Genomic DNA, 13,259 nt, shown 5'->3' with positions numbered 1-13,259 from the left:
CGCGGGACGGCGGGAGCGCAGGTCCTGCAAGGCGGGCGCGAGGGAGCGCGCGTGGGACTCGCCGGAGCGGGGGAGAGAGGGCGGGGGGGCGTCTCAGGCAAAGCTCAGCCGCCTCCGCCCGCCCGCAGCGGCGTTTAGCCGGTGGCCCGGCCTCACGCAGGTGGCGGGACGCAGCGCAGCTACCAAGCGGCCAGGACCCGGGGAGGAGGGGGAGGCGCAGCGGGCCACGGACGCCGCTGCTATGGTGCCGCTGCCCGCGCGCCGTGCGCTCCTCGCCGCCCTCCTGGGCCCCGCCGGCCGCCGTCGGCTTCCCCGTCACCATGGTAACCGCCGCCTTCCCCCCCTCCCTGGAGCGGCGGGGCGCGAGCCGCCCCGCTGACCCCCCCCCTCCCCGCCTCTCCCCACAGCTCCGGCAGCGGCGGCGGCGCGGCTCTCCTCGGGCGCGGGGGGCCAGCCGGAGGCCGAGGGGCCCAGCCAGGCCACCGCCATGCTGCGGCACCTGCTGCTCAAGCTGCGGGCCACCGGGCCGGTGACGGTGGCCGAGTACATGCGGGAGGCGCTCACCAACCCCAGCCAGGTGCGGGAAGGGCCGGGCCGGCGGCTCCTCGCCGTCGCGGCCTGCGGGCCGGGGGTTCCGTGCCGCAGCACCCCGAGCCCGTAGCGTCGCGGCCGGCCGGAAAGCGGCGTCCCCGTGCCGCTCACCGGGCCCCGGCTCCTCTCCCCTCTCCCCCCGCAGGGTTACTACACGCGCCGCGGCGGCATCGGCGAAAGCGGGGATTTCGTCACCTCACCTGAAATAAGTCAGGTATTTGGAGAGGTAACGCACAGCTCCTTACGTCTTCAGTAACTCCTTTTCATTCCTAAGTTACAGTTAAGCTGCTGTTGGAGGAGGAAGGGGTGCTTTGTTTTTGTGCAAGATCGGGAAGCCCTTTCTTGTGTTATAATTTGGGACACCATCTGTGCTTAGTAACGCTTATTTTCATATAGAACTTGTTTATAAATAAAAAGAGTTATAGTAGTTTTCCAGTGTGAAAACTCTACTCAAAAATCATTTTCAGATTTTGGTCTGGTTCACTCTGGCTTGTGCATCATTTCCAGTAGCGCAGATCGGCTAAACGCTGTGCTCCATGACACTTTGGTAAATGCGTTGTCGTGAAGAACAGCTGCTCAGAGGCAGTTGGGTGGTGATCTGCATTTGAGCCTTAAGTAAGAGTTCTTGCTCCAGCCAGAAGAGAGTCCCACACGTTTACTGATGGAGAGTTGCTTCTGCTGGGCTGACAGCAAACAATCACTGATTTTAATACTTAAAGAGGAGACGGTGAAGTTATGTATCGTAATGATTTTTCATAACTTTAAAATACGGAGAGAGAATATTGCATAGCATCTTAGTTATCGGGCAAAAGGCAGATGTCACTTTCCACAAGTTCTCAAGTTACGCTGTAACTCTTTGTGTTTTTTCTCACCGTCAGTTAATAGGAATATGGTACATTAGTGAATGGATAGCCACGGGCAAACCTAAAGCGTTCCAGCTGGTGGAACTGGGCCCCGGGAGGGGCACTCTTATTGATGATATATTACGGGTAGGTAAAAACTAATATTAATATTCTCTATTTCTGGCTTTATTCTGTGGCTATGCTGAAGTCTCAAGGAACAAGGTTTTGCTATTGGGGCTTAACCATCCCTAGTAACCAAATCATTTCAGTCAGGAGATTTGCAGCTTGGAATCTAATTAGAATATATGCAAGTTTCTGCTATTCAGCGAAGGGACCAGGTCTCTGAGTTGAAAGCAGAACACGGGCCAGTGTGTGCACACTGCACAGACACGCTTGTAATCTTTCAAACACCACTTGATAGAAGGGGAGGGCAGGAATATTCCATTACAAATTATTCTGTATAGGAAAGCATTATCCAAACTGAAATCCATTTAGGAGGATGCTGCTGTGGAGGGAGGCCTCAGTGCGAGCAGTAGGAGGAAGGGGAGGAAGACAATAATACAGGGGTGAAGTTGTGTCAGTTCCTTTAGGGATTTCAGGAGCTTATTTCTTTTGAGTTAGCCCTTTCTGTTCTATCATGCTTGCATGGCTGTCTATTAATTAAAATCTGATTCAAAAACAAATCGCTAATGGGATTTAGTACCTAATAAGAACTTTTATTCTATTTACATATGTTAATGAATAAGAACTCTAATAACCACAGTGAAATGTAGGTTATTGAGCACTTTTTGTTTATGGTGTCTGGGAAGACTGAACCATTCTTCTCCTAATGCTAAACCTGCTGGGTTATTAGAGAAATTACTCACTCTCAGGCTATTACTATTATAAATTAGCATTTCGTGTTTATTATTCACTTCAGCTTTTATTAAAATTGATGAAAAATTTCCCATTTCCTTCTGGAGGAGCAAAATGCAGTCTCTTTCACCAAGACTATTTTGTTAAATGAAGGCCAACTAAATCTTATCTTGAATATAAGTAATGAGATTAAAGGTTAATTTTTAAACCCTTAATGTATACAGCATGTGACTCTGCCTAATAGAATTCATCTGCCTTTATAGGTCTTCAACCAGCTTGCCTCTTTGCTTAGTAAATGTGATGTCTCTATTCATCTGGTAGAAGTGAGTCCCAAACTCAGCGAGATCCAAGCGCTGATGCTGACAGGAGGGAAAGTGCAGTCAAACCCCGAGGACAAGTCTGCTTACATGAAAGGCATTAGCAAGACTGGAATTCCCATTTTCTGGTACAGAGACATTCAAGATGTGCCGCCAGGTAAGGAGCTTGAACTTCTTGTTAGAGGGATGCTGTCCTTCCTCCATTTGCAGCTTTTGATAACTGAGGATGTCTCTGTTAGCCTTCATAACCAGTAGAAAAGTAGTTACAACACATATTAGCTCCTACTTCTTGTATGAGTCTGAGGCAGGGTCTTGACTCATTCTCATAACTGCTACCTATTCTGACTACCTTCATTTTTGGATAACTACCCAATTTCTTGTATATTGACTTTTTCTTTTCATGAGAAACCATCTCCTTTCGTGAGATACCCCTCTAAAATTCATGGACTGGAAGCTATAGCTAGCTGTAGAAATGCTGTCTTTGATGTATTCAAGCTGGAAGTAATGATAGTTATTTCACAACCACATTAACTAGCTTAATTCATTAAAATTCGTAAAAACATTTTAATTTTCAACTGGAAGCCGCTATGGAAGCTTTAATAATTTAATACATTCTTTTTTACCTTCCCACAGGTTACAGCTTTTACCTAGCGCATGAGTTTTTTGATGCCCTGCCAATACATAAGTTTCAGGTATAGCAAGAAGATTATTGTCGTTGTGACCATCTGCTTAAACACCTTTTCTCTTTGAGGAAGAATAGAATTAGAATGCCAAACTAGACGCATGCATTGTCTCTGATGCTAAAATATTTCTAACTGAATTTGGACAAATACGGCTTAATTCAGCTGATAACTGTAAAATTAGTAATTGTTCTTGAATGGAAAAACTTGTAGAAATCTAAAGATTTCTTTCTGCTGAGATAAGTCAAGTTTTTTTATTTCTTTTGCTACATTAATGAAGTTTTTAATTTCCACGTTATTTTATGTATCACTGCTAACAAAGACTGAAGGGTTTTCGTTTGAATGATAATGAGAATAGCAAAATAGAGGCTAGTTAGGATTTAGAAGAAGCTTTCAACTTCAGTTTGATAATTAGTTTATGAAAATCACTGGTAGAATAAAATATTTTATTTTGGTAAGTTAAATGTTGCACTGCCAATAGAAGAGGCAGCATTTTTCTTAACAGCATCATTCATTCCTTTTAAGTGTAATTAAACCTGTATTTGTTGACTCTGCAGATGAGTCTCTACTACAAGCTTTTTCCAAGGCAGTTACTGGAATTAAATAGGAATGAATAATTGTTGTTAATAGTATATTATGTTCTTAGAATGTTTGTGAAAATACTCTTGACACATTAGTTCAATCAAATAAACGAGATACTGTTGTGCCCATTAGAGTGTAAAATGAGCACTTCGGGTTCATTAAACAGAGAACAGAGAAGGGCTGGCGTGAAGTGTTGGTTGATATAGATCCAGAAGTTCCCGACCAGCTGCGGTTTGTCCTGTCACCATCCAGTACCCCCGCAACACAAAACTTTATTCAGGTAAGGTTATGCCTGCCAGAGTTCGTACTTACATCTTTACTGACTCTTTCAAGTACATTTACTGCTTCTCAGTTGCTTTGACAGCAAGGGGAGGGCTCTCAATCTATAAATGAATAAATACAGTGTACCATTTTCATTCTGCAAAACTTCCACAAGCATTTAACTTTGTGTGCTGTGAAAATATAAATAAAATAAATACAAAAATTAAAAAAAAAAACAACACGTACATCAAACTTCGCAAAATCAGAGCTTAAACAGACAAAACGCTTCAGAGAGCAAACTGAGGCAGCAAGTGACGGGGAGTTCTGCATTGCATGTGTCACATCACCATCTCAACCTGCTGCATATGTACTCAGTGCAGCTGGGTTCTTCTGTGCTATACTGACCTTTAATGGAAAGTGTCTAAGATTTTTTTTTTCCCCTAAAGTTCATTGGATTCTTAAAGTTACAAAATTAAGTAGCTGAGACTAAAACCAACTACAAAGTTTCACACAGAAAGACCTTTTTGAAGGGTGCGCACAGCTGAAGAGCTGTTTTCATTTTTTCAGTACCACAGTAATGCAGTTTCACCTGATGCAGGTATTCTTACTCATTAGAAAAATTTTCATTTCAGTTGACTATAGCTTATAGAAGAGATGACTAAAATCCAGCACTCGGAAAACACCACTTGAAAATGACTTAGCAAAAACTCGCTCTAGGTAGCCTGGAATACACCCCTGCACCTCTGTGCCCCAATGAAGTGACAACAATCCCAAGACATCAAGAGTGAAGAACTCTTGCCCTGTACTTGTTTGCTAATGCAGGTGTTTTCATCTCTGAACTCTTCACTAGCCTGAAGAAACGAGAGATCATGTGGAAGTGTGTCCTGAGGCTGGTGTCATCATTCAGAGGCTTGCGTGTCGTATAGAAGAGGATGGTGGGGCTGCACTGGTTGCTGATTATGGTCATGATGGAACCAAAACTGACACTTTCCGGGTAAATCATTCCCCCTGAAATAATAAGCCAAAATACTCTGTTATCCTTTATGTGTCACTTGGATCATTAGGTTTTCTAAGAGAAAGGTCTTGGGAGGACATAAAAGCAAAAACTGCATTATGCTGCAATTGTCAAACTGAGTAATTGAGTTCTTATTTGATCGGTACCCATAAGGGTTTCTGTCAGACAGAAAGGATAATCTGAGCCCTTGCTACATTTATCTCAAATTTTCAAAGTACAATTTGCTATTCTCACCCCTCACAGGCTCAACTTCGTCTTCGCTAGCCCCAGCTGCGGTAGCTAGGAGTACTGCTGAGTATAATCTTCCCATTTAATTTTTCAGGGTTTCCAGAATCACAAACTTCACGATGTGCTGAGAGCTCCAGGTACAGCAGACCTGACAGCAGATGTTGATTTCAGCTATCTTCGAAAGATGACACAGGGAAGAACAGCCACATTAGGCCCCATAAAACAGTGGGAGTTTTTAAAAAACATGGGCATTGACCTCCGATTGCAGGTACGATAGCGTTTACAGGTACATAAACTCTCCTAATCCACAAGCAATACTCTTAAGCAACAAGAGCGCTTTTATAAAAATCTGATTTTAAAAGAAAGTTGTTCAAAACAACAGGTAGGTGTGAGATCAAAGAGTTGCTTCTCTTAGACGTAAGTAAACTAATCGTATTATATTTAGGAGTCCTTAATGCAAAACTTTGCTACATACATCACTGTATGAGCTCCACCAGGGACCTCACCAGTTCTACTGAACGTTATGGCACTGTTACATTAGTATAATTGAAAAGGATGCAACAAGAGATTGCAGGTGTGAGGGAATTTACAGGACAGCAGGAAGGGCTATAACCTACATTCTTTCTTCTTTTAGGTGCTCTTGCAGAATTCACGTGACTCAGCAACTCATGAGCAGCTACTTCACAGTTATGATATGCTGATGAATCCCAAGAAGATGGGGGACCGTTTTAACTTTTTTGCCCTGCTGCCTCACCACAGACTTGCACATCCTGACAAGAAACATAAGCCAGAATCAAAGGCTCCCTTACCACCTGTTGCTGGATTTGGTGAACTCTTACTGAAGTAATTTCAAATACTATAGCAAAATGTCTGATAATAGTAGCTTTCAATAGCAACTTATTAAATAAAAAAAAAAATCAAAGTAAAAGGAATAGAGTACCGCATTTTATGGTTTCACACACTAAATGTTTTGCAGTAAGGCAAGAAATAAATATTTTGGTTTATCTTTGAAGTGAAAGCACATGGAATGTCACATTCCTTCTCCAGGCAATTTTCTCACACCAATCTACACTTCAGGGCCTAGCCACATTTTGGTAGGGAGTGCTATTTCAGAGTAAGTCTAGTGCAGCACACTAAACTTGCTGACTGACCTACACATAGAAATCAGGCACGGCACATACAGAAACCAGCGTACACAGAGCAGAGAGTGAACAATGTTTCAGGGATCTTGCAACAGAGCCGAGTGAAGTATTTACTAGTGGAATCAAGTTCAAACTTGTCAGTTACAGATGTGCTAAGGAGACTTTCAGGGTACTTGCTTAAAACACAAGATGCCTTGACATTTTTGAAGATATTTTTATAAAGAGAATGGTGACAGGAACCATGCAAAAAGAGTCATTGGTTCCAAAGCACCTGCTAACAGAATTCCCACAGCAGGGCATATCTAATGACAGATCCACAACCAAGGAAGCATAAAGAAACATTTACTTCTACGAACATGTGATAGGAGAACATAATTCTTGTAAATAAAAAGAACAAGTCTGATAGGGAAATAAATTTTATTTTCAAGCTTATCAGAAGATATTTACAAACAATGGGATGTATAAAAATATAAAAGTACTTGACAGTGTCCTTTTGAGGCTATAAATTTTACATGAGCTTTTTTCTAGCATCATCATAGCACTATTTCTTGAATGAACACAATTCATCTAGGGGTAAGGATATGAAACACTGTAACCTACTGCTGTCAAAGTTTGCAGTAAAGGTAGAAAAAAGGGAATAAAAAACTCAGCTACTTTTACTACTCTGAAGAAAGTTTACTCCTAATGTATGTCTGATTTTTTGGTTCCTCGACTTAGCTGCTTGTGGCTTCTATTGTCTGCCCCCATAAGTCTGCATATATGGTCAGGCAACCTCCTCCAAAGGCCGACAGCATTTTTTTTTTTTTAATACAACTTGAAGAATAAATAGCTCATATAATATTTTGGAGCACAGCAGACTTCATGGGGAGAGACATCAGCCAGGCCTTCTACTACATTGTTGTCCCCTCCCTCCTCTATTCCTGTTGTGCTTTTTCAAGTGACCGAGCTGGCTTTTTTCCTCCCTTAAAACAAAACAATCAAACAAAAAAACCCACAGGAAAACCTGAAGTGACAGCTCAAGTATAAAATCTGAAGTTTAAAACCAGACTGTATCTACATTATTACAGTTAGGATGGAAGATAGCAACGGCTTCACTGAAAATTTGGTCACTTGAGCAGTGGAAGTTGGAAAAAAGCACTGCTTCCCTCGCCAAGCCTGGGCAAATAATAGACTACCAACTTCACAGGTGATTGTTCTGGTTCCAAAGATGAAAAATAGTGCCTCTCTGAAGAATCAGTCCTGAAACCCTGCCTTAACAGGATGGCAAGGTTCAGGGACAAATTCTGCCCCTTCTGAATTCCTTTGCACTGCCTTGACAGCACAGTCAGCATAGGAGGGGCAGGGACTGCCATCAGGCAAGTCCCCTGCACAAACCTGAGAGAAACACGTGCTAGGAGAAGACGCCTGGTGGTCGGAAGGGCTGAAACGCTCTGCCCACCGCTGGCTGTAGGACACTGCCATACAGACTGCACCAACGTTTTGTACAAAGCTTGGTATACCCTAACAGGGAAGCCGGAGTTCAGCCTTTACCAACTTAGACACCTACAAAATTCAGTGGCAGTTAGGTTAAGGGCAATAGGAAAAGAAAAGGTGGGTTAAAGACCCAAACCTACCTGTGGATACATACTTCTGCAACTGCCACTGACTTTACTGCCAGGTCACTGTCATTGCAAGCAGCTGCCAGCCCTGAAAAAACCTTGTAAAATTTTATGTATATCTAACAACTTAGAAGAAGTCTGCTCACCTGCTTCCTTACCTGAATAACAACAGTAGAAAAAAATACTCATCTACACACACACACAAAAAAAAATCTTTGTAGGAGAGAGAGAAGATACCCCAAAGCCTCTCACTGACTTTGCAGTTCAAGCCTGTATCAGTATTTTAAAAAGTATTTCAAACCAAGCTCCAGTTAAGCAGCTTGGCACATCAGGGATATGTACAGCTAACCAGCACCTTCCACCAGGCACAATGCTGTCATCCCACACAAAAGGAAAGATTTCACCTTTTCCATTTGTTAAAATAGGACAAAAAAACCCTCTTCCGTTTGCATTTAGCATTCATGGCCTCAAACTTCCTTGAAATACCATGAACTTTAACTGTTACACTGTCCTCTGAGGGAATCGCTTCCAAAGAACATTGCTGCTTCCTCTCTACTGTGCCACAAGTCCAGTAAGTGGTTGGGAATCCATCAACTGAGGCATCTGCATAAAAAGCTGAATTAGGAGTTGGTTTCGGACTCTTCATTCAGCTCAAACCACAATGCTGAGCACAGTGAAGAGGTCGGGAGCGGCTGCAGGTTAAGGTCAGAAGGCAAAAGGCCTTTCTCCTACAATCCAGCTGCCCTGGCAGAAGCAACAGGGGATTTGGTATCCACTGTTACTCCTAGGTTTTGAGCAGAGTTAAGATACAAGCTAGCAGGCTAGAAACTACTCCTGATGTAAGTCCAGGGAACCTTAAAAAAATTAGAAAAATATTAGAAAAATTTAAAAGTCTAATTACTCAAAACAACAGAAGCAAGCTGCACGTATTTTTCCCTATTCTTCCAAATCCTTCTGCTAGAAGCTGTTTTTCCAGAGTGAAAGGATATGCTACATCAAGTCTTGTGTGCTCTCTGCGCATTACTTGTGTAGTTTTAAGGCAAAATGCCTTTGGTGTGTATCAACAACGTGTGCCAGCCTTGTACAGCAACACACTGTTGTGGCTTATTGCTCTGTTTTAACAGACAAAATAAAGGACGAGCGTAGCTTTGATTGTCATCTCTTTAGATTGTCAGCCAGCATTTCAAGAGGAATGTAAGAAATTATGGGGGTTTCTTTTTTTTTTTGGGTATCTGAAAAAAGTTCAATTAGGGCAAAGACACACATATTTAACTGTCTTAACAGCAGCAAATTATTCCTTCATCTATGAAGCGGTATTCAACCTAAACACCATGTTTTGCTATTAGCCAAGGTATTCTGCACGGATTTCTTTCTACAGTCTCTTTTCACCATGCACAGTTTAGGAAACGGGAGATGTATCTAAGTAACAGAAAACAGTCCTCTATGGCCTAGTAAATAGGGATTAGAAAACCATTACAAAATTCTTATTGTGTAGGCTATGGAAAAAAAAACACACAAACCTTGAAAAACACACAAACCATTCAATCTGTACACATCACACCTCAGTAATGGCTTTGTAGCCACACAGCTTGGTGAAATGTTACCCAACAGGGCATCCCACTGTCCAGTAACTACTCATAGTTTAAGTCAGAGATGGAGAAAAGCTTGTCAGACGACAGTCTATTCCCACATCAATGTCAATAACTTTCTCTGGGGCTCTGTACACTGAACTATGTGTACAGCATTCAGAAAGAGCAACAATTGTTCCAAAACTTATCTTCAGTTTCTGTCTGGAGTGTCCTTCTTTGCTGCAATTTAGCATAATGAATAAATCAAGGGTCTTCTTCCATGTCATCTGGATTAGGAGCCATAATAAAATGCTGGGGGTACTCAAGGTTGTGTTCATAAGCGTGTTCTTTCCAGCGTGCATCATCACTCTCGTGGGTAATGTAACGCTCTCCAATGCGTGTTTCAAATTCTCTGAGGTCAAGCCAAGTCTGATAATCCTAAGGAGTAAAAGAGGTTTAAGGAAGCAGTTCAAGAAACAGCAGCGCTACACTCCCACAGATGAATTCTGCAGTTTGTCTCCAGTTTTAGTATAAATAGCCACATGATATAATCAACAAGATGTTAAAAAACAAACAATCAAAAAAACCCCACAAACAGCCCCCAAAATACCCCAGAGTGTCCACAAAGAATGGTTCAAAATTAAATAGGCTAGTATCTAAGGCTGTAATACTGTAAATCATGAAAACTTTTTGCAACAAGACAGCTATGTTAGCTTTATTATAAAATTAATTGTATATATACAAATACATGAAATCATACTCTTTCCAATATTGTTTGTACTCAAAATTAATTGGATTTTCCCCTCAACGTCTTTTAAGTTATTTGTGTGCACGGATATGTGCATACAGTATCGTGAAACCATTGTGAAAGGAACCACGTCAAACAAGCGGGTAAGTTCCATTCCAAACAATTCTCTCCTAGAACAACTACAAGTTATAGCACACACCAGCCTGTGTGGCCACTTCCGCACTGAACAAACAATGTTTGTCTCAAAACTGATTTCAGCGGGGCTCCGTGCACTCATCACTGCCCACATTCAGGAGAGGTGCCAAAAGGGTAAAACTCTATGTTGGCATCAGACAGAAAGTAAGGGGCGGGAGAGACAGTAAGACAAAATTTTCCTTGAGTAAAGAAGCCTTTAACAGATGGGCAGAATCCTGGAGCACATAAAATGTAAAGCTAAAACCAGAAATACTCAAGCTTCCGTGAATGCTTGTTAATAGGCTTTGACGGTAGCAGTTTTAATAAGCCTCTGAAGGGTTTCATCCAAAAAAAATTATTATTCACCCATTATAAACATAGTGAAAAGGGAGATGGGTTTACCTGTAACCACGGGTGACTAAGGGATTTGTCAACACTGAAACGTTTTCTCATCTTCACTTGAAGCAAATTGTTTATTAAATCAATGGCTGACAAAGAAGAACAGAACAAAAATTATATTGTTTAAATACTAATCACCTCTCTCATTCACATACTACAGTAAAAGTGATTTTTTTTGTGTGTGTATATCCTACTGAACTCTTTTAAACTTAATCAAGCTCTTGAATTTCATATTTAGCTTTGCTTATGTTAAATGAGGCTACAAAATAGGCATGGGGTAAGCTTCCTCCCCGCCCCCTTTGATGGAAACACTAAAAGCTTTACTATATTACTCATTAATCTTTTTCCCTACTGATTTTAGTGATTTTCAGAAGTGCCTAAATAACTTGAGCACAAACCTGTGTTCCAAAATTATGTAGGTACTTCCACTATTGTATACTTTTGTATATGTCCTTCCACATCTACCTGTGTATTAGTCATATGTACATTACTAATAACAAAGCTGGCATTGGAGAGCTCTAGAGACCAACCTCGTAAACTTCTAGATTGTTCAGACCTGGCATTTAGATCCAGGTTTTGTTTCACTTGTTAATGTACAAAACTAAAATTCCAGATTCAACTTTGAACCGTTTCTGTAATTATAGTTTAGATAAAGTATGTTTTGAGATCAGCATTCAGCAAATACTCACACATGATTTAACTTTTGATTGGTAATTTTGGGACGTTTCAGGTTATTCACCCCACTCCTCATGCATGCAATTAATTTTTCTTGCTAAATCTATTAGCTCCTCCTGCCCTGAAAATGATCTAAAACATTATGTTTGACAATTTATCTTTCACAAATATATGCCAGCTCATATTTATCCATTTTGGCACAGTCTACTAAATTCAAACTATCGATAATTCTCACACTCTTATCTGAAAGAACCTTGAGGTTTAAGCATTTGAATGCATTATCTACATATAAAGACATTCTAATAGAGAAAATTAATTTCTTTACCTTCACTAGAAATTTCCTTCCAAGGATTTGGTGGGTACATAAATGCTGCATTTTGAATCTGATCATTTATATCCTCATCTTCATTAAATGGGAATGTACCACTAAGGCTCACATAGACAATAACTCCTACTGACCACATGTCCAGAGAGCGGTTGTAACCTTTACTCCTGAGCACTTCAGGGGCAAGATAAGCAGGTGTCCCCACCACAGAGCGCCTGAAAGATTTTTCACCAATGATACGTGCGAAGCCAAAATCACACAGCTTCACCTGCAAAGGGAATATATTTTAAACTGAAAAATCTCTGCTAGATCTCCAAAGTATGCTACTGCCCAAGACCAGAGTGGTACTTGATACTGGTTTTGCCATCATTTAAACATTGTACGCACTAAAACAGAGACAAAACATTACCTAAGTCAGTCAGTTAAGGTTTTAGGTTGCTGGTTTTGCAGACTGTGGATCAACCATGCTTCAGACTGAGCCCTGAACTGGCCTTGCACAGACACACTTGATTCCAAACTCAGCTCATGTTCAGAGGCAAATCCACACCCTCACAAGGCACAGAATCAAAATTTAAAAAGCACATGAACCCCAGCCAGACCACTTTCCTCTTAATCATATTCCTGAAGCTAGAGGCTTCAGCCACACAGAAATCAAACGACAAGTTTTAGCTGGAACTCAGACCCAGCCAGCTCTGGGCAGAACAGTCCAATATCATCCAGGTAAAAAGCATCAACAGCTCATGCCTGCACTGATGCTCAAATCTTCATGGTTCTGGGATGGTTCGTTATCTTGAACACAGCAGACACTTGTACAGAAAAAAGGATCCAGATCAAGTCCAAAACTCATCCCAAGTTAATAAGCCCCCCTCAGGATATATGTAAGAAAGAGCAGTGCACTAAAGGCATACAAGTGAGTCTCCAGAAGTTCACTCCACTTTGCATTAATGTCACAGGACTGGAAGCAATTCCCTGATGCTGTCTAGCAGATTTTAATTTCTGTATATCCTCCACAAAATCCATACTATCCAAGGTATCTAAGGTGATAGCTGACTGTGGTGAGTGTTGACAGTACATAAATACTAGTATCTCTGAACAGCATTTCTCTTACAGAAATTAGCTATTTAGTTTATATTACAATGCAATACCACACATACTGATGAAGATCCCTGAGCAAGACCAGTGACAAATGAGCCAGTCCCTTCTCACAACAGCTTATAAGCAAGACAGACAAGAGCAAGGAGGAGAAGGAGATGTACAAC

General features: G+C 41.5%; 2 protein-coding genes across 4 annotated transcripts in view; one reads left to right on the top strand and one right to left on the bottom strand.

Annotated features, from left to right (window-relative positions):
• The first annotated feature begins 35 nt into the window (after nucleotides 1-35).
• On the top strand, nucleotides 36-7,158 carry NDUFAF7 (NADH:ubiquinone oxidoreductase complex assembly factor 7). 2 transcript variants are annotated; one of them, XM_075146632.1, is made up of 10 exons: nucleotides 36-323; nucleotides 408-577; nucleotides 737-805; nucleotides 1,470-1,580; nucleotides 2,552-2,762; nucleotides 3,239-3,297; nucleotides 4,034-4,147; nucleotides 4,979-5,122; nucleotides 5,466-5,639; nucleotides 6,006-7,158. In XM_075146632.1, the coding sequence occupies exons 1-10, from the start codon at nucleotides 242-244 to the stop codon at nucleotides 6,216-6,218; spliced, it is 1,347 nt and encodes a 448-aa protein (XP_075002733.1). In that variant the 5' UTR covers nucleotides 36-241; the 3' UTR covers nucleotides 6,219-7,158. The 2 variants fall into 2 exon arrangements, with proteins under 2 accessions (XP_075002733.1, XP_075002732.1); XM_075146631.1 differs by having other exon boundaries at nucleotides 37-323; nucleotides 737-817.
• A 276-nt stretch (nucleotides 7,159-7,434) lies between these two features.
• PRKD3 (protein kinase D3) overlaps nucleotides 7,435-13,259 on the bottom strand; it is a 46,561-nt gene continuing 40,736 nt past the window's right edge. Inside the window, exons 18-20 of one of the 2 annotated variants that reach the window (XM_075146629.1) lie at nucleotides 12,001-12,268; nucleotides 11,004-11,089; nucleotides 7,435-10,117 (exon numbers count right to left, since the gene is read on the bottom strand). In XM_075146629.1, the coding sequence (XP_075002730.1) occupies nucleotides 9,944-10,117; nucleotides 11,004-11,089; nucleotides 12,001-12,268 (528 nt within the window). In that variant the 3' untranslated portion in view covers nucleotides 7,435-9,943. Of the gene's footprint in view, nucleotides 10,118-11,003; nucleotides 11,090-12,000; nucleotides 12,269-13,259 lie in introns of those variants that run through there. The other variant, XM_075146630.1, reaches the window with a different exon arrangement.

This window comes from Calonectris borealis, chromosome 3 (genome assembly GCF_964195595.1).
Source record: "Calonectris borealis chromosome 3, bCalBor7.hap1.2, whole genome shotgun sequence".
Taxonomy (NCBI): domain Eukaryota; kingdom Metazoa; phylum Chordata; class Aves; order Procellariiformes; family Procellariidae; genus Calonectris; species Calonectris borealis.
This window is presented reverse-complemented; position numbering and strand designations above follow the sequence as displayed.